Source organism: Hippichthys cyanospilos, chromosome 15, assembly GCF_059441005.1.
Source record: "Hippichthys cyanospilos isolate Australia breed blue-spotted pipefish chromosome 15, RoL_Hcya_1.0, whole genome shotgun sequence".
Taxonomy (NCBI): Eukaryota; Metazoa; Chordata; class Actinopteri; order Syngnathiformes; family Syngnathidae; genus Hippichthys; species Hippichthys cyanospilos.
In genome coordinates this window covers 10,956,987-10,984,849 of record NC_142383.1, presented here as the reverse complement: position 1 = coordinate 10,984,849, position 27,863 = coordinate 10,956,987, and the positions used below count along the sequence as shown (strand labels likewise).

The 27,863-nt window shown below is 39.4% G+C and overlaps 3 protein-coding genes across 5 annotated transcripts in view; all 3 read left to right on the top strand.

Moving 5' to 3' along the window:
- The first annotated feature begins 41 nt into the window (after positions 1-41).
- ppp2r2ab (protein phosphatase 2, regulatory subunit B, alpha b) lies at positions 42-7,563 on the top strand. The gene is made up of 10 exons (XM_088435636.1): positions 42-314; positions 1,617-1,685; positions 2,249-2,346; positions 2,520-2,685; positions 3,652-3,764; positions 4,389-4,566; positions 4,676-4,840; positions 5,535-5,704; positions 5,912-6,003; positions 6,138-7,563. Exons 1-10 carry the CDS (start codon positions 308-310, stop codon positions 6,415-6,417), a joined length of 1,338 nt encoding a protein of 445 aa, XP_088291762.1. The 5' UTR covers positions 42-307; the 3' UTR covers positions 6,418-7,563.
- A 297-nt stretch (positions 7,564-7,860) lies between these two features.
- Positions 7,861-15,941, top strand: bnip3lb (BCL2 interacting protein 3 like b). Of its 2 annotated transcripts, none has more exons than XM_088435705.1 (6): positions 7,861-8,313; positions 10,938-11,169; positions 12,498-12,576; positions 12,829-12,932; positions 13,917-14,066; positions 14,365-15,941. In XM_088435705.1, exons 1-6 carry the CDS (start codon positions 8,259-8,261, stop codon positions 14,411-14,413), a joined length of 669 nt encoding a protein of 222 aa, XP_088291831.1. In that variant the 5' UTR covers positions 7,861-8,258; the 3' UTR covers positions 14,414-15,941. The 2 variants fall into 2 exon arrangements, with proteins under 2 accessions (XP_088291831.1, XP_088291832.1); XM_088435706.1 differs by lacking the exon at positions 7,861-8,313 and adding an exon at positions 8,640-8,752.
- Positions 15,942-19,389: 3,448 nt separating this feature from the next.
- LOC148411681 (dihydropyrimidinase-related protein 2) overlaps positions 19,390-27,863 on the top strand; it is a 32,236-nt gene continuing 23,762 nt past the window's right edge. The window contains exon 1 of one of the 2 annotated variants that reach the window (XM_088434832.1): positions 19,390-19,986. In XM_088434832.1, the coding sequence (XP_088290958.1) occupies positions 19,711-19,986 (276 nt within the window). In that variant the 5' untranslated portion in view covers positions 19,390-19,710. Of the gene's footprint in view, positions 19,987-21,836; positions 22,112-27,863 lie in introns of those variants that run through there. The other variant, XM_088434833.1, reaches the window with a different exon arrangement.

Below are 27,863 nucleotides of genomic sequence, written 5' to 3'. Positions count from 1 at the left end.
TGCCTTGCAGCGTGCGCGCGCATTGTAAAAAAGCATTTGAGTGGAGGTGCGGAAGGAGGCTGTAGCGGGGTGGAGAAGTGACTTGTGGGATGCCAACTAGAGAAACAGTCTCGGGAGCGGGAAATAGAAGCGAGCATTGTTGAAAACGCTTCACCTTAACGCCCCGACGTTCAGATTCGATTTTGGGGATACTGGAGCTCCATCACAAGACAAAGTTCAGTTACCCACCACGAAGCAACAACGCGTGGGAGTGGGAGTGGGAGGAAGGATCGTGTTTGAGTGAGGCGAGCCCCCAGTCTGTCTCGTCATGGCAGGTAATTTATTTCACCCGTTCCACATGGAAACTGCAAAAACGCCGAGGTTGTGGCGACTCGGCCCGGGATGCACAAGACCCCTGCCTCGATGGCTGCCCGATTCTGTGTACGCCCAACTGGCAGTTTGGCTAACGGTAGCAAGGCTAACGCAACTTAGCCGATGCTAATGCTAACGCTAGCTAGTCAGCAAACTCCAGTGTCATCACGCGTCTGGCCTGAGTGGTAACGCTAACTTCGCTGCTCTGCAGCGAGGGCATATTCGTGGCACGTCAAAGCTAACAATTTTTGTCATCAACCACACTGCCACTGAATTAGCAAAGCGACATCTGACAATAAAATAAAGAAATAATCTCATGTACACATGCTGTAACTGTCTTGGCAAGAGAAGCCTGCAAGCTAACATTAGCTCAAACTTTGACATTGACCACATGCTATCGTCGCAGAGCTAGCGCTTAAATGCTCGAGAGGTTTTGCATCTGACTAAAGATAAAATCGCAGAACGTACTTATGCAGAATGCCCTGCTCTTGTTATAGGTGTATACAGTACAGCTAGATGTTTTACTATTCTACTTTTCATTCATTAGCTGTTAACGTCACGACTTCCGTTGAATTTTGAAATCCTTCATAATGAGTTGTGTCATTTGACAGTCTAGACCGATTTTTGCAGAAGGACTATTTAGGCGTTAAGCCAAAAGAAAGGTTACTTAAGGTGTATTGTTAACGATGAATTTTCGTTTTGGGCGGGGAAGTAAGACGGATCCACGGGCACATGCATTGCTTTGCGATCATCTCTCAATATGCTCGCCAGATTGCCTATATTCTTTGACGTTATTTACAAGTTAATATGTCCTGCTGTAATTTTATTCCCCCCACTCAGGATCCTTTTGTGTTCATCAATGTTTTTAGTCACGACTCATTCGAATATGTGAATATGGGCACTATGATGACTCATAAATGACTGACTGGTTAGTCCCATCGCGGTATCTAACCATTTTTCTTGTAAAATAATGTACTTAGTGGTATTTAGACAATCGTTGTTTTGCATGAGTAAGGATTCTGTATTCTGAAACCATTTGAGAGGTTTTGAACAAATTAAATATTGGTAACCTCAAAACCTATTGAAACTGGCAAAAGTAACAATAAATACTAATGATTCAGATAATTGCTGGTGAATGATGAATTTCTTTTATTTTTTTCCTCAGACTTTTCAGTTTTATGTGACTGAACAATTTATTGTATGTGTGTAATTTATATGACTGTCTGTTTTGCTGGATTCAGTTCTTTGTTAATTTTAACTTACAGGAGCTGGAGGTGACATGCAGTGGTGCTTCTCTCAGGTGAAAGGAGCCATTGATGACGATGTGGCCGAAGGTATGAGCAAAACAAATTTTTTTCTTTTGTCCAGTTTGTATCGGTTACCAAGCGCTCACAGCAGTTTTGTGACACACGTAACGGAACAGTGCAAATACCCTTGAATGCAACTCATTCATTGTATGTTGTCAGCTACTAGCAAAATGCATCATTCTTTTGCCACGGTACACAAATGTTAATCTCGATGAGTCATTACATCCAGATCACTCTTAACGTGGGCCCCCCTTCTCAAGACATTCTCGTAGACATTCTACAGTCTTTTGTGTCCCTGGCTTTCTGCTTCGTCGAGCAGGAATGGGTTAAGTAACAATATATAGGAAAAGTGCTATGCTCTTATCCCATCTGCTCTACATCTTTCTTTCTCTTCTGGGCTACCTTCAATGTGGTGCATCAAGCTGACTTTTTTTTTTGAGTGTGTGCTCAAAAAGGCAAGATAATTGCCCTCTATAACACGCTGACCTGTCAAATGACTGTAGAATAATGCAAACTGTATTATGCTAATCAAAAGTTGTTCATAGTGTTTTGTTTTGTTTTTGTTCGTTTGTTTTTTTTTTTTTCCCTAGCTGACATCATCTCCACCGTTGAATTTAACCACACTGGTGAGCTACTGGCCACGGGTGACAAAGGTGGGCGTGTGGTCATATTCCAACAGGAAATTGAGGTATGACTCTAACACACTTAACACTTATAGAAATATTACATTGGGAATTGCAATAGTATTAATGTTTTTGAAACAAGTTTGTTTTTCTTTTTGATAACAATAATTTCTGTCATGGTTGTTTGGTCCTGTTTTTTTTTTTTTTTTTATCTAAGTGTTGTCTGATATTCCCACAGAATAAAAGTATGCCCCAGTTCCGGAGCGAGTACAACGTCTATAGCACTTTCCAGAGCCACGAGCCGGAGTTTGACTACTTGAAGAGTTTGGAGATTGAAGAAAAGATCAACAAGATCCGTTGGCTTCCTCAGAAGAATGCTGCTCAGTTCCTGCTGTCAACCAATGGTAAATTACACTGTAGTAGTACGAGAATCCTATTGATGCATCTGCCAATGCTGGTACAGTCCAATAGTTTTGACAACGACTAGCTATCCAAACCTTGTCATCTAACAGCAATGTACTGTGTAGGAATAGAATGATCGAGGAAGGTAATTTAGGAATGTTCTTACTGGACAATTTTTTTATGAAACATTTGGGTTGGCATTGGCTCATAACATTACTTAAATAGCTAAACAAACCAAATAAGTTGCTCAAAATGCAATCTAGTCATGTTCTCCTTTGACAATGAAGCAGTGCTTCTCCATGTTCATTTCAGAGGTGTAATTTCTAATGTAAAGTTCCTCATCATCCTTTCATACTGTATGCTAGGGATACCACATTTTCAGCCACTGAGAATGGCAAAACATGCATTTTTGGTTTGCAGACAAAAGTCGATTAAGTCCAATACAAAACATCAGAAAATGGATGTGATGCAAAAACCAGCAAGCGTTGAGTTTCACACGAGCACACAGGAGAGGGAGAGGGGTGTCGCTTATAGGCAACTATTGTAAAGCATTGCAGCACATCAAGAAAAGAGTACCCTCAAGCTTTTGCATTTCTGGGACTACAGGCAAGCCAAAAAAAAAAAAAAAAGCCCACATAGGAAGGTGAACACCATCAACCCCAATGGCGTGCTGCAAAGGCCAACTTCATAATGAGCACACCAGATAATCCATTGGTGACAGTGCAAAAGCCATAGAAGGCTTTGCACTTTGTACCTGCGGTCTAGGAGTGGAAATGTGAACAACCTCCCGAAAAATCAGATTTCACAAAAAATCTGAATGCAAAAATCAGATTTCACAAAAAATCTGAATTGAGCATAAAGGCCTGCAGTATGAACCTGGCCACAGATGCAATAAGAACACCAATCATCGTAGTAGTCCAAATTCAGTTCATCTGATGTTTACCTTGTGTATATTTTGGCTTGGACAGATAAAACCATTAAGTTGTGGAAAATCAGTGAACGAGACAGGAGACCTGAGGGCTACAATCTTAAAGAGGAAGATGGACGCTATAAGGATCCCAACACTATCACCTCATTACGGGTAAGCACACAAGTCATATGCATACTGAAAACACAAGTATGACATCATGAGTGTCGGAATATACCATTGTCAGGGCTTACAGCAAGTGTTAATAACTCATAAATGGTAACAAACTTCCACCTTATTATCAGCATAATAATTCTGAAACAGCTCAGTTTATTTTGCTCAGAGGTTTTGCACTCAATGTGGATATTCAAAGTTTTTATCCATTTAAAGTTTTTTCACTCATTCAATGCCTTTGCAACCTTTAGATGTCAAATGTTTGTTTTTACAGGGCTGAAAGTGGATAAGTTAACTCATCCATTGCCATTGACAGCGACGTGTGTTTTTTTTAAAAAAAAAAAAAAAAAAAACATTTTAACTTGGCTAAAAGTGAATGAGCCAAAGGAAGGATTTCTACTCTTGGTATATTAAAAAAAAAAAAAAAAAACATGTTAGGGATGGTAAAAGATCTGAGTCCCTGACCTAACTAGCAATTCCATCCATGTGTGTTGTCTTACCAATATCAGTCTCCAGAGGGCAGGATTGGGATGCTTGTAATATAAATTGAGGCAGATTTTTATGACTAGTTTAAGTGCCCGAAGTTTCAATTTCTAACCCTTGGTTGTTCATCTTTTTTCTCAGGTGCCAGTTTTGATACCTATGGACCTCATGGTGGAAGCCAGCCCACGCAGGGTTTTCGCCAATGCTCACACCTACCACATCAACTCAATCTCGGTCAACAGCGACAATGAGACTTACTTGTCTGCAGATGACCTCCGCATTAACCTTTGGCACCTTGAGATCACTGATCGCAGCTTCAGTATCTTTTTTCAGTCATTGTCGGACATAGATGAATCATCTTCAGCGCAGGAGTATAAAGACAACTCACCATTGAAAGAATGTATTTCTCTTAACCCAACATCTTTCAGATATTGTTGACATCAAACCCGCCAACATGGAGGAGCTAACGGAAGTGATCACAGCAGCCGAGTTCCATCCTCACCAGTGTAACACTTTTGTGTACAGCAGCAGCAAAGGAACCATCCGTCTGTGTGATATGAGGATGTCTGCACTTTGTGACAAGCACTCCAAACGTGAGTAACGACACCCACACTTAGTCGCCATATGTGCCACTAGAAAGGTTGTTTTTTATTTTTTTTTCCTCCCCAAATCGAAATAAAATTGTGAGTAGCAGTGTGTGGTTGGCTGGTTATTCATCCCTATTCACATGACTCAAATAGACACAATTCCTATTCGTGTTTCAACTCAAGCCTTGCAGGTTAAAATAGGCAAAAAAAGATAAAGTTTTTAATTGTAAAACTTTTTTTTTTTAATTCCACAGACTTTTGTGAAGGATGACAAAGATATGTATCTTTGAGATGCTGAAATTCTGAGTGTTTGACAGTTTGAATTGAAAAACTATCTAAACGATTCTTCGGTTATTAAACATGAATTTGGTAATCGATTAGTTGTGGGATTATTGCTTCACTCTATATTCATGTCCACATATTTGAGATTAGGGCGCAGCACAGATGAAGGGAAGTTAGCACAGCCGTGGGTTCACTTCCTGTGTGTTGTTTACATGTTCTCCTTGTGCCTGCATGGGTTTTCTCCAGGTACTCCACTTTCCTCCCATTCCAAAAACATGCATGTACCTATTTTGGACACTCTGACTTGTTCTTAGGTGTGAGTGTGAATGGTTGTTATTTGTTTGGCCTGTGACTGGGGGGTAACCAAGATGCAAAGGTTTTGTATAAATAAAACAAAACGTTTGTTTCTAATCTCTAGTGTTTGAAGAGCCAGAAGATCCCAGTAATCGCTCTTTCTTCTCCGAGATTATCTCGTCCATCTCGGATGTGAAATTCAGCCACAACGGGCGCTACATGATGACCAGGGACTACTTGTCCGTAAAGATTTGGGACTTGAACATGGAGAACAGGCCAGTGGAGACCTATCAGGTGGGTCCTTTAGCTCTTCTCTTTTCTCCATTTTTGATGTGCGAGTTTGAAATGTCATCTTGTGGACAGTTTGTCAATGTTGTAGACTCGTATTGATTCATCTAATATTATCCAACTGCGTTAGTGTCTGAAATTGTGTTTGTTTGAACATAGACATACGCCGGCATGTGAAGGACTTCCTGCCTCTAATCTGTTCCTTTTTTGCAGGTTCACGAGCACCTGAGGAGCAAACTGTGCTCGCTTTATGAAAATGACTGCATCTTTGACAAGTTTGAGTGTTGCTGGAATGGCAGTGACAGGTAAGAGAGAAATAAATGAGTAACTTTGGGTAATTTCTGATAGTTTTTTTTTGTTTGTTTTTTTGCCAGCAGTGTTATTTGTTTTAAATTGTGAATATTAAAATGTTCACTGTTTCCCTCCATTCTTCTGCCAGCGTGGTAATGACAGGCTCGTACAACAATTTCTTCCGGATGTTTGACCGGGGTCAGAGGCGCGACGTCACTTTGGAGGCTTCCCGCGAAAACATCAAGCCCATGCAGGTCCTGAAACCCCGCAAGGTCTGCGTAGGGGGAAAGCGCAAGAAGGACGAGATCAGCGTAGACAGTTTGGACTTTAACAAGAAGATCCTGCACACTGCTTGGCACCCGCAGGACAACATCATCGCGGTTGCGACGACCAACAACCTTTACATATTCCAGGATAAAGTCAATTAACGTGCACAAGCCCTGGTGTGTATGAGACGTCGTGACGCGCCACCTAGCCGCATCGCGGCCTCGGCCAGGGTGGTAACGCTGACAACCGGCGTCCCCTGGTTGTCACTGCTTGGTGATTGGCCTTTGTTCCAGTTGGACACAGAGGAACTCTCGCTCTTGCCCATCATCAACCTGTCTGTGACAGTGACACATGCCTTGTTGTTTAAGTGACGTGCCATTTCTTTGGTTTTGTTTTTTTGTTTTTGGCCTGCCCACCTTTCCTGAGGTAACATGGGTATAATGGATTGATATCCAAAATTTTATGAGTACAAATTTATTTTTATAACCTTCTCCCATGGCTTTGTGAAAAATTTTATTAGTGTGTCCCGTGCCATAGTAGTGTTTAATTTTTTTTAAGAGAAAAATGCCAGTCTGTTTTATTTGATTTTATTTTTTATAGTGTGTGCATACACCTGTTAATTATGTGTAATGCTGTCAGAGTATTATTTTGAGTCTCCTTCCATATCTTAATCACACACACAAAAATTCAGAATGGTATGATCAGTGATTGTGGCCAAAAGCAAATCTCTGGTCTTCTCAAGCCTAGTTACTGTATTGCTCACCAAGGCTTTAAAAGGCCAATATGTTCCAAAATAGTTATGGTCACATTTTTCTGTATTTTGTGGTAAACATTAGCGTCCCGAGAGTTGATTCTAACATAATGGTTGTCGGGTTATCTTTAAAAAGTGTTTTCCGTCCTCCGTTGTAATATTTTTTAAACTGGACCTTAAGCATTTTTACTTTGGGGCTACCATCATCTCTTATGTTGTCTTCCCATGGTGTTCTACAAACCTGAAGCATTACTACATAAGGGAATTGTTTGCAATGACACTGGACTTGCTCCGACTACGTTAATTGTACATGTTTGGTTATGGGCAACCGTTTAAAACTGATCCTTTTTATTTGCGGCATTTCAATGCATCCAGTTAATTAAATTCAAACATTACTGCTAATATATGTGTTGGTGCAATGGGCTGCAAGAGAATTTATGCGTGTTGTCGCCACAGTTAACACACGTGGTTCAGTCAAACTATTTGATGTCTCTGTCAATGTGACTACAATTTTTAATCTATGACAGTGACCGTAATAAAGGAACTACTTTTTGTAGTCTCTTGGGTGTTTGTGATGAGCAGGTTTTTGTCACACCACGACCATCTAATCTCTTAATTCCGAAACAGTGGTAGGCCGACGAAAACATTTTATGCACATTTTTGATAGCTTGCTTATGTGATTTACATAAACGAATTGATGTTTTTACTGGTTAACATACTTGTTTACAGAGGCCACTGGACAATTATTTTCCAATAGAAATAATAAAAAAAAAAACTTTAGTGACCGCGAAATCAATAATCACGAGTTTAGGCAGTGCCTGTCTGTGTACGTGAGTGTACGCGCGCTTATTATGGGGGCCGAGTTCCAGCTCAAAAAGCCAAAAATGTTGGAAATTTTGGATTTTTGTTCTTCAAATATCTAAATTGGGCACGCATCATTGCTGTAATTAGCTCAATTAAAATATGTCTTTTTCGAGCGTTATATAATTGCTGTCGTTTGCCTTGTGCTACGTCATCAGTCAGCTCCGGGAGGATCTGCGAGCCTCAAGGCGGCTACCGCCTCAGCTGTAACCCATAAAAACAAATCGCACTACTGCCTTAGCTTAGGTTGCTCCTCGCCAACAAAAGCATTTGACGGCGAGGCGATACATTTGTGTTGTCACTCGTCTGAATGTATGAAGAAAAAGTCGCACCCGTTTTCCACTAACGAGCTTTTTATACAACCCACATCGGTTGTTGTCAGGCTCAACGATGTCCGACGCTAGTAACACTGCTACAGACAACAACGGAGACTCTGGTCTAAACGGTGAGTAATCGGCTACATTTTGGGATTTAATTGTGTTTTTTTACCAATTCAACACCGGGCGCAGTCTGGGACTGTGCGTTATCTGCTGTGTAATCTATTTTACATTTCTTTAAAATTGTTGTGCATATCTTTTTTTTCCATCGCGAAGCTACGTCTATAAAGAGGAGGCGTGAAGAGCGCCATGTTCCGTTTATTGACAACGTACCAGCCAATGGTTGCTTAGAGTATTTTGGTTGATGGTCCTGTCAGCCAATCAGAAAGCCACGCGGTGTTGTGGAGGTGGGACAAAATTTTGTCAACAAGACGAATATTTAAAGATGCCAAAAAAGAAAAAAAAAAAAAGGTGCAGAGGTTTCACCAAAGCTCTCATTATCGTTGTAGTTAAGTTTCTTGCAGTTTTTTTTAGTTTTTTTTTTTGCCTAGTTGAAACATTTCTAAGGTACAGTAATCGCCGTTTTCGTTTTTACTTCGGGGTCAACCTTAGCTCAGCAAGCCAAGTTTAAATCAACCGGTTAATACAAATGTAAATAATATGTCTGTGCGAACAAAGAATGTTTATTAAATTGCTGTGGTGATTTGTTTCCCATCACTATGGAGTGCATGACGGGGCGTTCTATTTACGGCTACACCGACAAGGGCCAGCGACAGACAGTTGAGACGTCAGAAAGTGGGCATTGGGTTCAAATGTTTCTGCCTTCTTGACTGTATTGGATAAAGCGCATTTTGTTGAGATTGAAATAACCACACTTTTCTCATCCGTTTAGGAAAAAAGTCTAAAAACTCTTAATCAAAATTGTCTGTCTTTTTAAGTGGTTCCATTAAGTCTTCTTTACTTAACTATGGGTTTAATACTGTGTGTCTAGCTTTTGTTTGTCACTTTGGCTCACCAATGAAGGTTTGAGATATACCGGACTGTCACTGTACACGTTATAGTGAAGCTGTATAGAGATGTCTAACCCGGGTTATCAGCAAGATAGGGCGGCACTGTTATCTGAGCCAGTAGACTATTTTTGGACTTTCCTGGAGCTCTCACGGCCGGTCATAAACATATTTATCTATTACATATGCTCTCCAAGGCAAGATCCTGCAGCACTCTCTCCTGTGTCTGATCCTTGATATCAGTAAACCAAAAAAAAAGTCACTTTGTGTTCACTCTCCTAATCCATTTGACAGGTGATAGAGGGTCGGAAGCCAGAATGTTCGCCAGCTTTGACACCATGGCAACGTGGCTTCAAATCACGGACCACAGAGCAGAAACAATGCTCTGTCAACAGCAGCTTTGCTCATAGGCTACTATGTAATCCACAGGATGAGAATGAATCCTTAGTTTTAGGGGGAGGGACGGGTGACATATTGGGTCAGTGGGTGGAACTAGACAGGACGGGTTTTGCAATTGACTGCGTTAACTCTCTTCTACTGTTATGGGATAATAGGACCTCAGCGGGAATTATCCAGTGTCTATTGTGAGAATCTTTTTTATTTTATTTTTTTAATATTCTTGATGATAATGGATTATTTTTTTTAATTTATCAGCACCAGAAACCTCTTCGTCTGTAATACAACTTTACGCAGTCAGGCCTGTTCAGCTGCCCGCCCATGCAAAACTCGCATACACAGAGCGGGAGCGTCATATATCACATGGAAGCTTCACAAGAACCCACAGGAAGGCATTTACTGCTCTGTCATCATCACTGCAGGAAATAGTGCTTTCCTCATCAACATTTGATTGACACTCTCAGACAGTCAGTCCACTTGTTTGTCTGAGTGAAAGTGCAGCTCGGGTTCTTCTTTGAACCCTGACAGCTTGCGAGTTCAAATTAGGTTAGGGGATAGTTGAGCTCAATATTGGCAAACATTTTTTCAGCAAGTACTGCCTAAAAACAATGTAGCTCTCACAAAGTACCACCGTATTGATCAATGCGAAAATATTGTAATAAAGACAGAGGTTTTATTCTGAAAAAGTAATATCAACTTTTTTTTTTATGTTTGCTTGAATATAGGAGTAAATTTCACTTACATGACTTCAGTTCAAAAGCATTATATATGAAAGTGAAATGAAATTGTAGCAGTACAAATAGTTGTTGAAGTCAAAATGCAAGTTTTTTTTTAGCTAAATATCACAACAGAAGTATACCTGGAAGCAATGTATTTATGTACCACGCCTGATGTAATGTGATCTCGAACAACAGGTGGGCCAATCATTCTGCAGGCCTTGTTGACTGTGATAAATTCTTATGATTTAATGACTTTAATAATGTTGTTTTTTTTCTTCCTGTGCAAGTCACATGAATGTAGCGAGTGTGCTTTTAAAATTTATACGGTATATAAAAAAATAAAACACAATTTTGTGATTGCTTTTCTGATAAATGTCTATTTCACAAAATTAATGTCCTTGATGGGATATCTATTAGTCAATGAACTGTTGTTTCTAAATGCTGTTTTTAGCAGTGTTCATAACTCCTAATTCATTGGCATTACTGAATTATGGATGCAATTAATCCACACTCGTTTCATCGTGCAGAATGTGATCAAGCCCGGTTATCTGAAGTTATACATAGTAGCGTATAGTAATAACATCAGCGCTAGTGCAAGCAATTGTATAATGTGCATGTTTCTCTCCACAGGGTCTTGGGTGGAGTTGGAGATGAACAGGGGTGCTACAGGGTCAACCCAGTCCTCCTCCGCCGTCAGCCCTGTTTCTGGCCTGTTGCCTCTTCCTCAAGTGGAGGAAGAGGAGGCCATGGTGGGGGCACTGGAGCATGTCCCATCCTCGTCCTCCATCCACAATGGTGACATGGAGAAGATCCTGTTGGATGCCCAGCATGAATCCAGCCGGAGCAATTCCTCTTGTGACAGGTGGCCTTAACATTCACCTTAAATTTAATTCCTGCTTCTCAACAGGGAGTATCTGATGCTTGAAAAAGATGTGTTGAAAAGAAGAAGTATTAGTATAGTCTTTTTGAATTAAGAGCAAATTAATTGGAACATAAAGCAACTTATTGCTAAATTGTTTTATAGTGAATATCATTATTGATGCCATTTTCAAAGTGGAGTTGCTGAATAATATACAGTTAGATATAACATAAGTGTACTTTCAAAGCTGTCACTAATGGCGCAGCACTTGAGTTTTTCTGAAAAATACACAAGAATTCAGGATGTACGTACCTAAAGGTTTCACCAAATAGCCGCCCTATTGATGAAGCCTTCAGCCTTCACGCAGATTTTTTGACCTATAGAACAGTATGGTTTTGATTTTGCTTTATTTTATCAAGTTCAAATCGCCATAGCATATCCTTTCTCCCTTACAGAGAATACACAGTAGGTTATAGCCCAAGAATTTTCTTTGGCAAAGTTCACGGAAAGTCCCAAGCTTCCGGGTTCATCGCATTCTGGGATTTCATCATCGTGTTTGGCTTTTGTCTAAAGTTCTTTTTGACTTTTAGCCTCTCCAAGCCTGATTGAGTGTGAGGAAATCAAGTCAGCTGAGCCTGTAACTATTTAACATTTTTTTTGTTCCCCTGATCCGCTTGAGTATAGATCATCTCTTGTTTGTGACTCCTGTGTGCACTTTAACCTCCATTAGCCATCGTTGAGGTTCAACTGAGAATAATGAATTCATTTTATTTTTTGTCAAGATACTTAAGATAAACAGCCACAAACAAAATTGCCTGTAGGAACATTACATGAATGCAACATTGTTCTTAGGAGTAGCCTGGGAAGAACTTGAATACGTTTTTGAGCTACATTGTGCATGTCAGTGAGCTGAATCAGGTAAGTTGACTTTAAGAGTAGCATGTTTAAAATTATCTCGTCCTAGTCGTGATTAGCCCACCAGTTAGCACAGGCTAATTTTTTTGTTGTCTTGTGATTTTCCCCAGCATTATTCATTCAAAGCTTTTGGTTGATATAGACGTTTAAAATTCGGCTAATTCATTATTTTGTTCGTGGTTTTTTAATTAGAGCAGCTCGTGGATGCTTGGGACTCTTACATTTTGGGTATATTCACATGTTTTAATTATGTTATGCATTAAAAACTTGCTTTGTACAATATATTAGAAAGTATATAGCTAATCCCAAATGTTTTTTTCTAACTGCGGAATTTTCAGTAATACACAATGTTTTGAGGACTCTTAGGTTTCGTACCCCGAGTGAAGATTTTTCATTTGTTGTTTTGCTCTCCTCAGCCCTCCACGGCCCCACACTCCGCAAGATGAAGGGCAGATCATCTTTGATGTGGACGTGACCAGCAGACGAGACAGTCAAGTAAGAGCTCAAGTGGGCCTCTGACGTTCTCTTGAGGCGTTGTCATAACAACTTCAATCCCCAGACTGGGTCATTCAGAAAAATTGTTACTTCGGCTCACCTAATTATTAACAAACGTAACATGATTTTTTTTTTTTTACAAGGGTTCACAAACGCATCGATGTGACAAATAGCTTCTTTTTTTATTCTGTAGCCACAAGCATATTTTGTTTGTTGGGTTTATCGATGATAACACAATGTTTATGTCTTTAGACAGAAGAGGATGTCTTGGACAAGGAGAGGGACATGGACATCCTGATGAAGGACGCGGATTGGGTTGCTGACTGGTCAAGTCGACCGGAAAACATTCCTCCTAAGTAAGTCTTAGCTGTGTAAACATTCCCTCGCCACACACACACACACACACACACACACACACACACACACCTGCTTGTTTTACTGAGAAAGAGGTTAGTCATTAGAGCAATGAGGTTGGTGTGACACCCAGATGCTAAAATTACCTTGCTGCTTGACTTTAGTATATATGGGGCTGTGACTCACAAACCAAGTGATGCATTGACTTATGACTTTAATTTATTCCATGCCCATGCTCTGAACGCAAAGCACTTAATTCTTCACATCATCTGTCCTCATGGAAATGAATGCAAATGCCTGTTATACGCCAAGCTCAGCCCTTCTCGTGTGCGCCACCAGGGGGCAGTTTACTATAGCTATAAAGGACAAAGATGGTATTGTTTTACTACGTATTTAGCTACACAAATTGTATTTAAATGTATCTTAAAAGGTTTAAAGCCAGTGAATGGCGTTTTGCTTTGTATGTTAGCATTAAACTACTGGGCAATATTATGTGGTTGTTATAAATCCAAATTATGCAAGTTTCACGCCAACTGGGAGTGGGAATAAACAATTTGCGGTCTCTTCCTGAAGAGTTGTTTACTCAAACCGGGAGTGGCAATAAACAGTTGAAGAGTTTTTGAATATCTGCCAAACTGCTGGTTTCTGGTAGACATAAATGCATGTATTCATCAATCAATATTTAGTCTGTACTTAATCACTGTTAACCTTTTAAAGGGATGGCAAGGGTCATTATGCTGAGGTTTAATTAGTTTAGTAACCAAAAAATAAGTTTTAAATTAAGTGTAGGAATTTCGAACGTGCCTGTCTGACACATTTGAAAATGTTTCAATATGTTGCTTAATTTTTTTTTACAGACAACATATTTTTCATTATTAAGGTCCTCAATTAAGAAGTGTAACTTCAACAAACATTTGCCAGCAAAAAATATAATTTTATTGAAAAATGCCAATGTGTAGTTTTGTAACTGAGCTCCTCTCCCCTAGGGAGTTTAATTTTTGCCACCCTCGACGCTCTGTGACGCTCAGCATGAGGAAGACTGGTGCCATGAAAAAGGGGGGCTTCTTCTCTGCCGAGTTCCTCAAAGTCTTCATCCCATCGCTGCTGATTTCACACATCCTCGCCCTCGGACTCGGGTAAGAAACACCAAGATTATACCTGTTGATCCATCAGTTCTATTCTTGTCAGTGTTAAGTGTAGCAAAAGCTGTAACGCATATAGAAGGTGCCTCTCAGAGTGGGCCTCCCATTGCCCATCCCTGGTTTATAGCGTTCACAATTCATTTTTGAGGCGAGTTTTCAAAAGTGTTCATTATCTCCACAAGAGGGCGCTGCTTCGTCACATGTCAGCTGTCAGCTTCCACCATTTTAACCATCGATTCTTTCCCGTGCTGCATTTTGATACGTGACCTGCATCTGGCCCTATCCTCAACAGAGTGTACATTGGGAAGAGGTTAACCACGCCCCCCACCAGCTCCTTCTGAAGCTGAAACTGAAGAAAAGTGCCTGAGAAGTAGCTTGGAGTCAGAGAAAGTGTTGCTGTCATTTGAAGAGCCCCCCCCCCCCCCCCCCCCCCCCCCCCCCCCGCTTGCCCCCTCCTTCCCTCCACTCCTCGCTGAGATATGACATGTTCTCAGGAGAAATGCATCGGCCTCCTCAGCCCTGCCCTCTCGCTTTCTTGACTGGCTTTCCCGATACTCGTTTTACCCCCTTATATACTCTCATTTGTAAAAGCTTCTTAAAAAGAGTGCAAAGGCTATATTCATAGGCTTATTTTGATGTCAAAATGGGTGACATTTGTTCAGAAAAGACAGTAAATGACAAACAGGGTGTTGGCAAGTGTGTGCAAGCCACATGTGTGCTGACAGTATTTCAAGGTTTGGTCTTGGGCAACAGTGTTGCGGGGGTCCAGAAAGGTTCAGACAGTCTCAGTGTTTTGTTTTTTTTTTCAGTTGAACATCTTTTTCTGCGACATATCGTAAAAGTCAACAGGGTCCTGAATGGTACACGGCACTATGCTGTTGTTTTCTTTTTTGTCATTTTTAAAATGTCCCATTTTAACTTACCTTAAAAGATTTTCTATCAATGTTTTGCCAAAAATGTAGGTCAGAGTTGAGATATGAACATCTTGTTCATTTCCTGTAAAGACCGTTTCAAAAAACTTGATGCTTCTCTTTAATATATAAAAACGTTTTTAAGACCTACTTAAACTTGTAATTTCAAAAAAAGAGCACCAAAGCCTTTCCGAGCTGGGGAAATAGTTTTCAGTTTTTAACCTGCCTGACCTACATTGACGTACACTGACTACTATTTAATTTAAGGCCCCATTGATTGCAGACATTTGACTGACTGTGTTCAACGGCAGCACAAAACTTTATCTGCTATCATATTAAAGTGGGAGTCCGCTTGGGTCTTGCCCAGTACTGAACTTTGACTAAATGCGAAATGTCACATATGGAAATATAGTGTAGCATTTGGATGACTCCCTGAAGGCACATGTGAGGCGTAAAAAATATTCCTGTCATTTCTTTAGTTTTCATAACAATGATGTCCCACCAGGTAAATCATTTTTTACATTAAAAAATTAACAACTATGTAGTTAGCAGAGTGGTGATTTTGATTTAGCTATCACCGTATTACCATGAGCGTGCTGCGGATGTACTCCGCCGTTTTTCTTTTTAAAGTTTTTACTATTCCTGCTCCATAAGAGCAGGAGTTAAAAAAAAAAACAAACTCATGATGCCTCCCTTTTAACAAAAAAAAACAAAACAAAAAAAAAAAAAGATTGTGAATGCACAGAGCATGAGTCGCCTTGAATGTGTTCCAAGAAAATAAATAAATACATAAAATAAAATGGACTGGTCCTTATGTGTGATGGAACTTGGAGCATGTTCTCACACTGAGATGGTCTGACAAGAATTTGTTGTATTACATTTAATGTATTTTTCTTCTCCTATTCCATTCAACAGTTGATAAAAAAAAAATGTTGTCATTAAAGATAACCTGAATACATTTTTGAGAGTTTTGGTCGACGTTATTTCTTTGTTATATTTTTTCAAACAAGTCACAGTCAAGAGTGGATATTTGGAATATTTTTTGCACTGCTCCTTCGCACTTTCAGCATCATTGACGTGAAAGGAAATCAGCAGAAGACTCCTGAGGAGTGCCAACAACGTCAAATGCCGTCATTTTTTTTTTTTTTTTGGGGGTGGGGGGGAATAAAAAACGCTGAATATGTTCTGTCAGATTGCTTGAAACTAACTTGCAGGTTCTCTTTTTTTTTTTTTTTTTAATGAATTGCTGGAATTACGAGAGTTAAGGACCACTCCTAAAACTTGTGGCGAGACCTTGTGTTGTTCCTCCCTCCTCTTGTGTTCAGGAAACTGTGTCGCCCTTTGGCAGCTGTCACAGTCCACAACTGTTGTTTTGGACCCCATTCAAATCCACAGCTTTCTGCGTGCCTGCTTTGGCATAGCTGAGACCTGAGTCCCATGTTTCATAACTTGCTCAAAATTCCTGTGAGTGTTACAGTCACAACAGTCTGATCTCTATGAGAGGGGGGGTGGGGGGTGGCGGCAGCGCATTGGCTGCTTTTACCACACAAGTAGCCCATTAATTATTTTTATTCTTTGCCTGAAACTTGCCCTTTATCAGTTCCGTGACCTCCACATTCCTCACATTTGCAACTACTCAACCAATGCCCAGCCCCCCTCCCGACATGCCTTTCTCATCAAACTACATCAGCACTGCTCTCCAGTGGTCACTATTCTGCAGTGCTGCTATGTTTGGCCCCACACACGAACTGTGAATTGCCTAGTCATGCTCTCAATCAAAGCACAGAGTAATTAAAATAATTTTAAGTTATTTACGGACAAAGTATTCTGCGTGAGATCATTTGATTTGACCCAATGTAATTCTGTTAAGGCACCTACGCTGTGCATTAAATGTCATTTACTGTTAAAAAATATGCTAACCAAAATGAACAATAAATTCTATTTGTTTTATTTTCCTATTCTTTTTTGTTTATTGCAGTTTTATTTTTATTTTTTTTATTATGATACACCCATAGCAACAGATATTAGTCAAGCCAGTCCTAATGTAGTGTGTTACAGCACCGTTTTAATTAGCTAATCCGTGCCTGATTGATTTATCGGTATCACGCACATCCTTTCTCCTCCTCTGCCATCAGCACACCTGTTATTGACCAATCCCGACACAGCTATAACCACAGCTCCTCCCAATGCAGCCGATGGTGTTACCATGGGTTACCGTGGGTGGTGGCTTGTCTTGTATCTTTGCGTTGGTGAGGAGCATCTGGCATATTTATTTATTTATTTATCTGGAAGGAAACCCCCTCAAGATGCACCAACCCCTTACACTCTGTGTGTATGTATACATCATATATATATATATATATATATATATATATATATATATATATATATATATATATATATATATATATATGTGTTTAGAAAAGGGTAAAATACGGATCAATCATGGTAGCCTTCATGTAATTAGATATATTTACAGCAAATAGAATCAAATATATAAACATTTTCTATGAAACTTACTTAAAAAGTACTATGCATTTTGAAGTATATTTCAGGTACACTCGCGCAATCTGTCACAATTTGTCACATGAATCTAACACTTTAATACTTTGTCTGATCACATCTTAGTCTTCTCTCAAAGCAGGGCATAAGTTATGTTATAATATAATGTATGTGTGGTGACTACCGACCGCAAACTAATGCATAAAATCAACAAGTGGCAGAGAACAGCAGCCAGAAGCAACCACAAATAAGATGGCTGCTTTTGTGTCTGCTTTAGCACGGGCCATCAAAGGTATTGCCAGAAGCTGAATCTTGCTTACACAACAGCATGCTTGTTTCTCCAGTTTGATGAACTGCAGTGTAAACCTAACTGAACAGGTCTTCTATAAAAATAAATTGGTTTACACAACGATGTATAGGAGTCAGCGCGCTCTCGACTTGTTGTACATCTGTTCATGGATGCCAGGACCGTGCCCTTCCTCTCCAGAGAGCCCGCTCCCCCTCCACCCAGTCCAACTGTTTATCAGGCGTGCTGCCAATTTTCCTCACTAATTATCCAACACTCGTCCCCATTTCCACTCAGCCTCTCGTTGTGCATCACACAGATCTGTGTGTACGTGAAGAGAGTTGTTTCTGTTTGGGTGAGTCCACCATTATTTTCCAAACCTATCGCATGACCTTCATACTTTCTCCCTTGCTGGTCTGATCACCACCCACGCACACACAGTGGTGCCCTCCCAGCCCTCTGGAGAGGAAGTATAGTAGAAACTAAACCATTCAGTGCCCAACACGTTGTTATGGAAACTGTGTTGACGTGCTGAAATGTATTCCACAGTCGCTTCTGCAGTCAAGGTTTTGTCTAAATGCGAGTCAGGGTTTGTTAAGCCGAAGTTGCTGCCAAAGTTACTATGGGGACCAGGGGAAGATCTTAGTTTTTGAGACCAATTTTTGCTTTAAAAAAGTAACGTAGGCACTTATTGAAGAAGAAGAAGTAGAAGTATTAATTGTACTTTTATTTGTGGAAGCTGCTCTTCACTCAAAAGCAAGCAACAGACACATTGCCAAACATTCAAGCAACGTTTGTATTTGGAAACAAAATATGTTCCACGAGCAATGGCTTTGGGTTCCTCAAAGAAATGTATAATGAATTATGTTGCATGATTAAAACAACAACATATCTGCATATATACAGCAGCATATACTGTCACGCTAATAAAAAAAAAAACATGCAATACTCCTCACTAACATATAACCTTTGTCCTGTATTATATACATCTGCGCATGAAGTTTTGAAAGCACGAATAAATGTGTGTAGTGTAATAATATGAACGTAAACCTTCTTCTAAATCATCTTGGTAAATTGACTGTAAAACCATAATATTACGACTGTCATTTTAAATACAAATTCATTCTTTTAAACTAACACCTTTTATCTTGAAAAAAATGAGTCTGTTCCTCTAAAAATAATTGTTATTGTGAAATAATGGCCCAAAAGAGTTGGAGAACACTTGCTTCAGTTAATCCACAACGACGGCTAGCTAACTTGATATCTTACTAAGTTGATGGATGAATGGATGGATGATGAAATGATAGACTGACAGATAAGTGCTGAAAGGACAGCGCCTCTCATTTATTGGACTGAACGTGACTGTTGGGAACTCTCCAAGGTTTGACATGACCTTTAACTTTGACCGGAAATGCCCTTCATTCACGAAGTACGTTCTCATTTTACAACGCTTTCCTTTGAGCCTTCACCTGTGATTCGTACCTCATTCTTTCGCTTATCATTTTTCCAAGGATGAAGGAGATATTGTGCTCGGGTATTCGATACATTTTGACAGCTTCAACAAAGGCGACAGGTAAACTTCCTGCGCTTTTATTTTGATAGACTTGGCTCTCGGTGTGTCCCTAACATTAGGGAACTTGTCACTAGGTGGTCGCACGTTATAAAAAAAAAAAAAAAGCTTTGAAAATAAGCTTGTATATAAAAGTCCAATCGCGTCAACATTTTCTCGTTTTCCCATCACTTTAAGACATTTTCATAAGGGTGGGGCTGCTTTCATTCTGTATTGTCCTTTTTATTTGCCCGCTTCAGTCACGCTGCCACCACCTGCAACTGATCCCATCTCAAGGCGGTGTCCGCACAGGAAAGCAGAGCTGCGATAAAGAAGAAGCTTTCCTCCCCCCTTTCTCCTCTTGTGTAGCTGCGACAACGTTTGCAAGGCATGTCGACCACCGGGGAAGTGCCAGCAGCGGGCGGCTTTTTTAAGAACATGGGATCCGACAGCCCCGCCAGGCCGAGGCAGCAGTTTTGTGGCATGTTCTGCCCGGTGGAAGGCTCCTTGGACAGCAAGACTTTGGACTTCGATGCGCTCTCCGCCTGCAGAGGCAAGCGAGACAGTCGAGTCATTGACCGGCAGAGCGACATCTCCCAACCCAAGAAGGTGGAGATCAGGGAGAGCACAGGGAAGGAGGCTCTGCAGAATCTGGATAATGGAAAGGTAATTTTCCCCTCCAATAAAATTCATTTTCAATCGTGCTCCGCATTGAGCTCTAAAAATGACATCGCATGTATAATTTATATGCCATGTCAATTTTTTTACATGATTTCACTGGTCACTGGAAAACTTACCCTGACTCAATTTCCCAGAAAGCCTTGTGGTAGATGAGGGTATGCAGAGTTGCTAGAGGGAGTGGCTGCTGCTTACATCATTGTTCAATCAGCCGGCATTACAATGCGTTTATCTAATACAACCCTACATGCACGCTTGCTTAATTTAGATTTACTAGCAGGAGATGAGAGTGTATGGGGATGTGGTACATTAGCAGGAAAATCTATCAACTTTTTTTTTTTTGCTGCTCCTGCTAATTCATTGTGTAGCACCATTCATGTCAATGCATCCTTTATGTTGTTTTTAAGCACTCCGGATGCTGTTGAAAGCTTTTAGTGGTGGTGTTGAGCTCGGGTTTCATGTTGCATATTGATTGGAAGCTAAGCTAGTCTTCACTGGCTCTCAAACATTGACATGAAGATGATGATCAGTTCATCATCTATCAACACTCACTCAAATATAATTGTAGACCTTCTCTAGCCAGATGAAGTAAAAAATATATATCATAAAAAGCATTTAAGTGAGATGCAATGAAGAGCCGTTTGCATTTTTAAACATAAAGTCAAAATATTTGGTACTGTATCTCGTTCATTGCCAGCCCAGTTAAAATCCATCTTCGATTATTATACCTAACTATCAATGGTATGCAGTAAAACTTTTTTTTTAAATAAATATATTCATCAATGGCACTGAATGAGTTAGTTTGTTCTTATTTCCTTGTGCACACTAAATGATCAGTCCATGATTAGAACAAGACAAATATGCATGTACTCAGACTATAGTTCAATGACAACAAAGCCTGACTACAGCTGCAGTAAAACATTTCCACATAAAGTTCATTAGCAGCCATAAATATCTCCATTAAATCAACATCTATTAAGTTTGATTAGATTTTCTTCATTCTGGAGGGATTTTCCCCTGGTGAGAGGCTTCGATTTAATTATCTAATTTCCTTTACAATATCAGAAATAGACAGTAATTCTGCAAAAAAACTGACAAAGCATCAAACTTCAAAAACATTTTAAGTCGGGCGACCCAACAAAACAGTATACTATACAGTATATCTAATGTGAAAATGGCATTTCCCACCTTACAAAAGTAACTATCAACTTGCACATATGGAATAACAACTCAGCAAATGGTTTTGGAGCAAATAACTTCCTTGCTTTGTTAATTAACAAACATTGTTGCCATAAATGTCCATAATTTGTATTTTAATTTTTATCCAACTTGAATTACTGTTTTAACTCCCCCAAAATATGAGTTTTTTTGACAGTACACGGTACACATGAAAATAGCTGCTTGAAATTAAAATCCTGAATATCATAAATGTGGCCAACTAACCACTGGTCCACTATCCTATTTTTTTATTCATCCATACTTTTGTGCTTTGTGATTTACGTTATTCCATGTTGCTGCCCGACCACGGTTGACTTTACCTCTCTATTTCCCTTCCTATGCGTCATATTGTCATCTGCAGAGTATGCAAAGTAACAAGCCTACAGTAGTTTGATGAATAGGAAAAAGTACCGTTTTTAACTAAATGGAACGTAAAAAGATGTGGAAGAAAAAAATACTCAAAGTGCAGACACATAATAAAGCAGTAACGAAGTATTTTGTAGTTTACTTGTCATCCAAGGAGACCGAATGCTAGTGTTGCACTCTTGTCAATGGAGCAGGGCGAGGCTTAGCGCATGCGCAGTGGAGTTCCTATTCTTTTGGGGACTAGGCTGGCCTCGGCCCCGCCCCTCTTGTCTGGCTCGGTACGGCTCGGTGCATCGGCGGAGACCTGGAGGCTGCCAAGGACTCCATCCTGACTTTCAGCTTCACACATTTCGCTTTATTTTAGCTTGGGGGAGCTTCCCGAGGAACAATCGTGCTCCTGCTTTTTTTTTCCTCAACTCATCCTCCTTCCCTCCCCTCATTCGGTTCGCGGTCGTTGCGGTCCCCGGCGGAAAGCAAGGCGGAGAAGATGTCTGGCTACCAGGGCAAGAAGAACATCCCTCGCATCACAGTGAGTTCGCGAGGAAATGGAGCGTGGAAGGCGGCCTGGTGGGCTGCTGGGTGGTCGCGTGGGCCTGCGGCTGCGATTACAGGATGTCATCTGTAGCGCTGTGGTCTCACCCTCCACTCAAAAAAAAAAAAATCTTCAATCTGAACCGGGAAAGCTGCATCGTGTCTTATCACATTACAGCGGATGCTCGTTACTTTTACGGGATTTTGAACCAGAGACGGATGAAGTGTCAACTTGGAGCTTTGCGCACTAAATATTGCTGTAATGCAGCTTTGGATGCACTGTGCTATTCCGAGTAAGCTTTACGCTTGTGACTTAAGTAAAGTTGGCAAGATATTGGCAGATTCGGACTTTCGCGATCAATACCTCTCAGATAAAACGTCGTCGAAACACCAAAGTCGCCTTTATGCCCCCTTCGTAACACAGACTACCAGCTACAATGTCAAAAAAAGACATTTGTAAAATATTTAAACCGTTTCTTTCGGTGAAAAGACGCAATTGAGCTCTATGAGCAGCAGAGGCTGGGCGAGCGCGCAAGGGACAGTCTGCAAATTACTAGATGAGGAGGGGGAAAAAAACAATAACGCCACAATTTGTGATTATGAATTCAACGAACAAACCAAAGACATTAACATAATCATATTGGGACAGTGCTTTTGAATAAAAAAAGCGTTTGTTTAATTTTGGATAATTTGTGTACTTAAAAATCATTAATAAACTGTATATTCATCTATAGCTCCAATATTGTTTAATATAAGGAGTCCAAAATCACTGGGCATTCATGACATTTTCATGATCGCACTACAACACTCGTTTTTTAAATGAATTATTTTGATAAATTTTGGGGCTTTATTTTAAATGCTTGTTAATCATTTATACCCTCAAAAAGAATCAGTGCCTCCCCTTTTTGAGTTGGGGTAAACCCTCCTAAATCACTACAACCATCAATGAAGTACTCCCAATTATGCAACAACTGCTGGTTTTCTAATAAATTCCTTTGCCTAATTTTAAGGATTTTTTAAATGCATATTGACCATAATTTACCAATATATTGATTAATAGCTCTGCTGTTGGTTGAGTTAGGGACTCCAAAATCACCACAGACAACAGTGACACCCCTCGCCTTATGCTACATTCTTTGGTTTTCAAATAAATCCCTCTGCAAAATTTTAAGGATTTTTTTATGATTACTGATCAATATTTACCAATATATTGATCAATAGCTCTGAGTTTGGTTGGGTTAAAGACTCCAAAGTCACCCCACACATCAGTGACACCCCTCCCCTTATGCTACATCCTCTGATTTTCAAAAAAATCCCTCTGCCTAATTTTAAGGATGTTTTTTATGATTATTGATCAATAATTACCCATATATTGATCAATAGCTCTGCTGTTGGTTGGGTTAGGGACTCCAAAATCACCACACACATCAGTGGCATCCTTACCCTTAGGCTACATCCTCTGGTTTTCAAATAAAGCCCTCTGCCTAATTTTAAGGAATTTTTTATAGTTATTGATCAATAATTACCCATATATTGATCAATAGCTCTGCTGTTGATTGGGTTAGGGACTCCAAACTCACCAAACACATTAGTGACATTCCTACCCTTATGCTACAACCTCTGGTTTTCAAATAAATCCCTCTTCCTAATTTTAAGGATTTTTTTATGATTATTGATCAATAATGACCCATATATTGATCAATAGCTCTGCTGTTGGTTGGGTTAGGGACTCCAAAATCACCACACACATCAGTGGCATCCTTACCCTTAGGCTACATCCTCTGGTTTTCAAATAAAGCCCTCTGCCTAATTTTAAGGAATTTTTTATAGTTATTGATCAATAATTACCCATATATTGATCAATAGCTCTGCTGTTGATTGGGTTAGGGACTCCAAACTCACCAAACACATTAGTGACATTCCTACCCTTATGCTACAACCTCTGGTTTTCAAATAAATCCCTCTTCCTAATTTTAAGGATTTTTTTATGATTATTGATCAATAATGACCCATATATTGATCAATAGCTCTGCTGTTGGTTGGGTTAGGGACTCCAAAATCACCACACACATCAGTGGCATCCTTACCCTTAGGCTACATCCTCTGGTTTTCAAATAAAGCCCTCTGCCTAATTTTAAGGAATTTTTTATAGTTATTGATCAATAATTACCCATATATTGATCAATAGCTCTGCTGTTGATTGGGTTAGGGACTCCAAACTCACCAAACACATTAGTGACATTCCTACCCTTATGCTACAACCTCTGGTTTTCAAATAAATCCCTCTTCCTAATTTTAAGGATTTTTTTATGATTATTGATCAATAATGACCCATATATTGATCAATAGCTCTGCTGTTGGTTGGGTTAGGGACTCCAAAATCACCACACACATCAGTGGCATCCTTACCCTTAGGCTACATCCTCTGGTTTTCAAATAAAGCCCTCTGCCTAATTTTAAGGAATTTTTTATAGTTATTGATCAATAATTACCCATATATTGATCAATAGCTCTGCTGTTGATTGGGTTAGGGATTCCAAAATCACCAAACACATTAGTGGCATCCTTACCCTTAGGCTACAATTTCTGGTTTTCAAAAAAAATCCCTCTGCCTAATTTTAAGGAATTTTTTATGGTTATTGATCAATATTTACCCATATATTGATCAATAGCTCTGCTGTTGGTTGGGTTAGGGACTCCAAAGTCACCCCACACATCAGCGACATCCCTCCCCTTATGCTACATCCTCTGGTTTACAAAAAAAATCCCTCTGCCTAATTTTAAGGATTTTTTTATGATTCTTGATCAATAATTACCCATATATTGATCAATAGCTCTGCTGTTGGTTGGGTTAGAGATTCCAAAAACACCACACAACTCGGTGACGACCTTCCCCTTATGCTACATTCTCTGGTTTTCAAATAAATCTCTTTTCCAAGTTTTAAGGATTTTTTTTATGGTTATTGATCAATATTTATCCATATATTGATCAATAGCTCTGTTGTTGATTGGGTTAGGGACTCCAAACTCACCTAACACATTAGTGACATCACTCCTCTTATGCTACATCCTCTGGTTTTCAAATAAATCCCTTTGCCTAATTTTAAGGAATATTTTATCATTATTGATCAATATTTACCCATATATTGATCAATAGCTCTGCTGTTGGTTGGGTTAGGGACTCCAAAATCACAAAACACATTAGTGACATCCCTACCCTTATGCTACAACCTCTGGTTTTCAAATAAATCCCTCTGCCTAATTTTAAGGATTTTAAGGATGGGTAAATATTGATCAATAATCATAAATAAAACTCTTAAAATTAGGCAGAGGGATTTATTTGAAAACCAAAGAATGTAGCATAAGGGGAGGGGTGTCACTGATGTGTGTGATGATTTTGGGGTCCCTTACCCCACCAAACTCAGAGCTATTGATCAATATATTAGTAAATATTGATCAATAATAGTAAATAATTCCTTAAAATTAGACAAAGAGATTAATCTTAAAACCGGGGAATGTAGCATAAAGGGGTGGGATACCACCGATGTGTTTGGTGTTTTTGGAGTCCCTAACCCAACCAACAGCAAAGCTATTGATCAGTATATGAGTAAATATTGCTCAATATTAATAAAAAAAAAAAAATCCTTAAAATTAGGCAGAGGGATTTATTTGAAAACCAAAGAATGTAGCATGAAGGGAGGAACGTCATTGATGTTTTTGGGGAATTTGGAGTCTCTAACTCAACTAACAGCAAAGTTATTGATCAATATATTGATACATATTGATCAATAATCATAAAAAAATCCTTAAAATTAGGCAGAGGGATTTATTTGAAAACCAGAGGTTGTAGCATAAGGGTAGGGATGTCCCTAATGTGCTTGGTGATTTTGGAGTCCCTAACCCACTCAACAGCAGAGCTATTGATCAATATATGGGTAAATATTGATCCATAATCATAAAAAAATCCTTAAAATTAGGCAGAGGGACTTATTTCAAAACCAGGTAATGTAGCCTAATGGGAGGGATGCCACTGATGTGTGTGGTGATTTTGTAGTCCCTAACCCAACCAACAGCCGAGCTATTGATCAATATATGTGTAAATATTGATTAATAATAATAAAATATTCTTTAAAAATAGGCAAAGAGATTTATTTGAAAACCAGAGAATGTAGCCTAATGGGAGAGATGCCACTGATGTGTGTGGTGATTTTGGAGTCCCTAACCAAACCAAACTCAGAGCTATTGATCAATATATTGGTAAATATTGATCAGTAATCATAAAAAAATCCTTAAAATTTGGCAGAGGTTTTTTTTTTTTTAAACCAGCGAATGTAGCATAGGGGGAGGGATGTCACTAATGTGTTTGGTGAGTTTGGAGTCCCTAACCAAATCGACAGCAGAGCTATTGATCAATATATGGGTAAATATTGATCATTAATCATAAAAAATATCTTAAAATTAGGCAGAGGGATATATATATGAAAACCAGAGGATGTAGCATAAGGAGAGGGATGTCATCGATGTGTGTGGTGATTTTGGGGTCCTTAACTCAACCAAACTCAGAGCTACTGATCAATATATTTGTAAATATTGATCAATAATAGTAAAAAAAAATCTTAAAATTAGGCAAAGAGATTAATCTGAAAACCAGGGAATGTAGCATAAGGGATGGGATACCACCGATGTGTTTGGTGATTTTGGAGTCCCTAACCCAACCAACAGCAGAGCTATTGATCAATATATGGGTAATTATTGATCAATAATCATAAAAAAAATCCTTAAAATTAGGCAGAGGGATATATTTGAAAACCAGAGAATGTAGCATAAGGAGAGGGATGTCATTGATGTGTGGGGTGACTTTGGAGTCCCTAATCCAACCAACAGCAGAGCTATTGATCAATATATGGGTAAATATTGACCAATAATGATAAAATATTCCTTAAAATTAGGCAGAGGGTCTATTTTCAAAACCAGGAAATGTAGCCTAATGGGAGGGATGCCACTGATGTGTGTGGTGATTTTGGAGTCCCTAGCCCAACCAACAGCAGAGCTATTGATCAATATATGGTTAATTATTGATCAATAATCATAAAAAAATCCTTAAAATTAGGCAGAGGGATTTATTTGAAAACAAGAGGATGTAGCATAAGGGGAGGGATGTCACTGATGTGTGGGGTGATTTTGGAGTCTTTAACGCAACCAAACTCAGAGCTATTGATCAATATATTGGTAAATATTGATCAGTAATCATAAAAAAATCCTTAAAATTTGGCAGAGGGATTTCTTAGAAAACCAGCGAATGTAGCATAGGGGGAGGGGTGTCACTGATGTGTGTGGTGATTTTGGAGTCCCTAACCCAATTAACAGCCGAGCTATTGATCAATATATGGGTAAATATTGATCAATAATGACAAAATATTCCTTAAAATTAGGCAAAGGGAATTATTTGAAAACCAGAGAATGTAGCCTAAGGGTAGGGATGCCACTGATGTGTGTGGTGATTTTGGAGTCCCTAACCCAACCAACAGCAGAGCTATTGATCAATATATGGTTAAATATTGATCAATAATCATAAATAAAATCCTTAAAATTTGGCAGAGGGATTTATTAGAAAACCAGCAAATGTAGCATAGGGGGAGGGGTGTCACTGATGTGTGTGGTCAGTTTGGAGTCCCTAAAACAACCAACAGCAGAGCTATTGATCAATATATTGATACATATTGATCAATAAATTTTAAAAAATTCTTAAA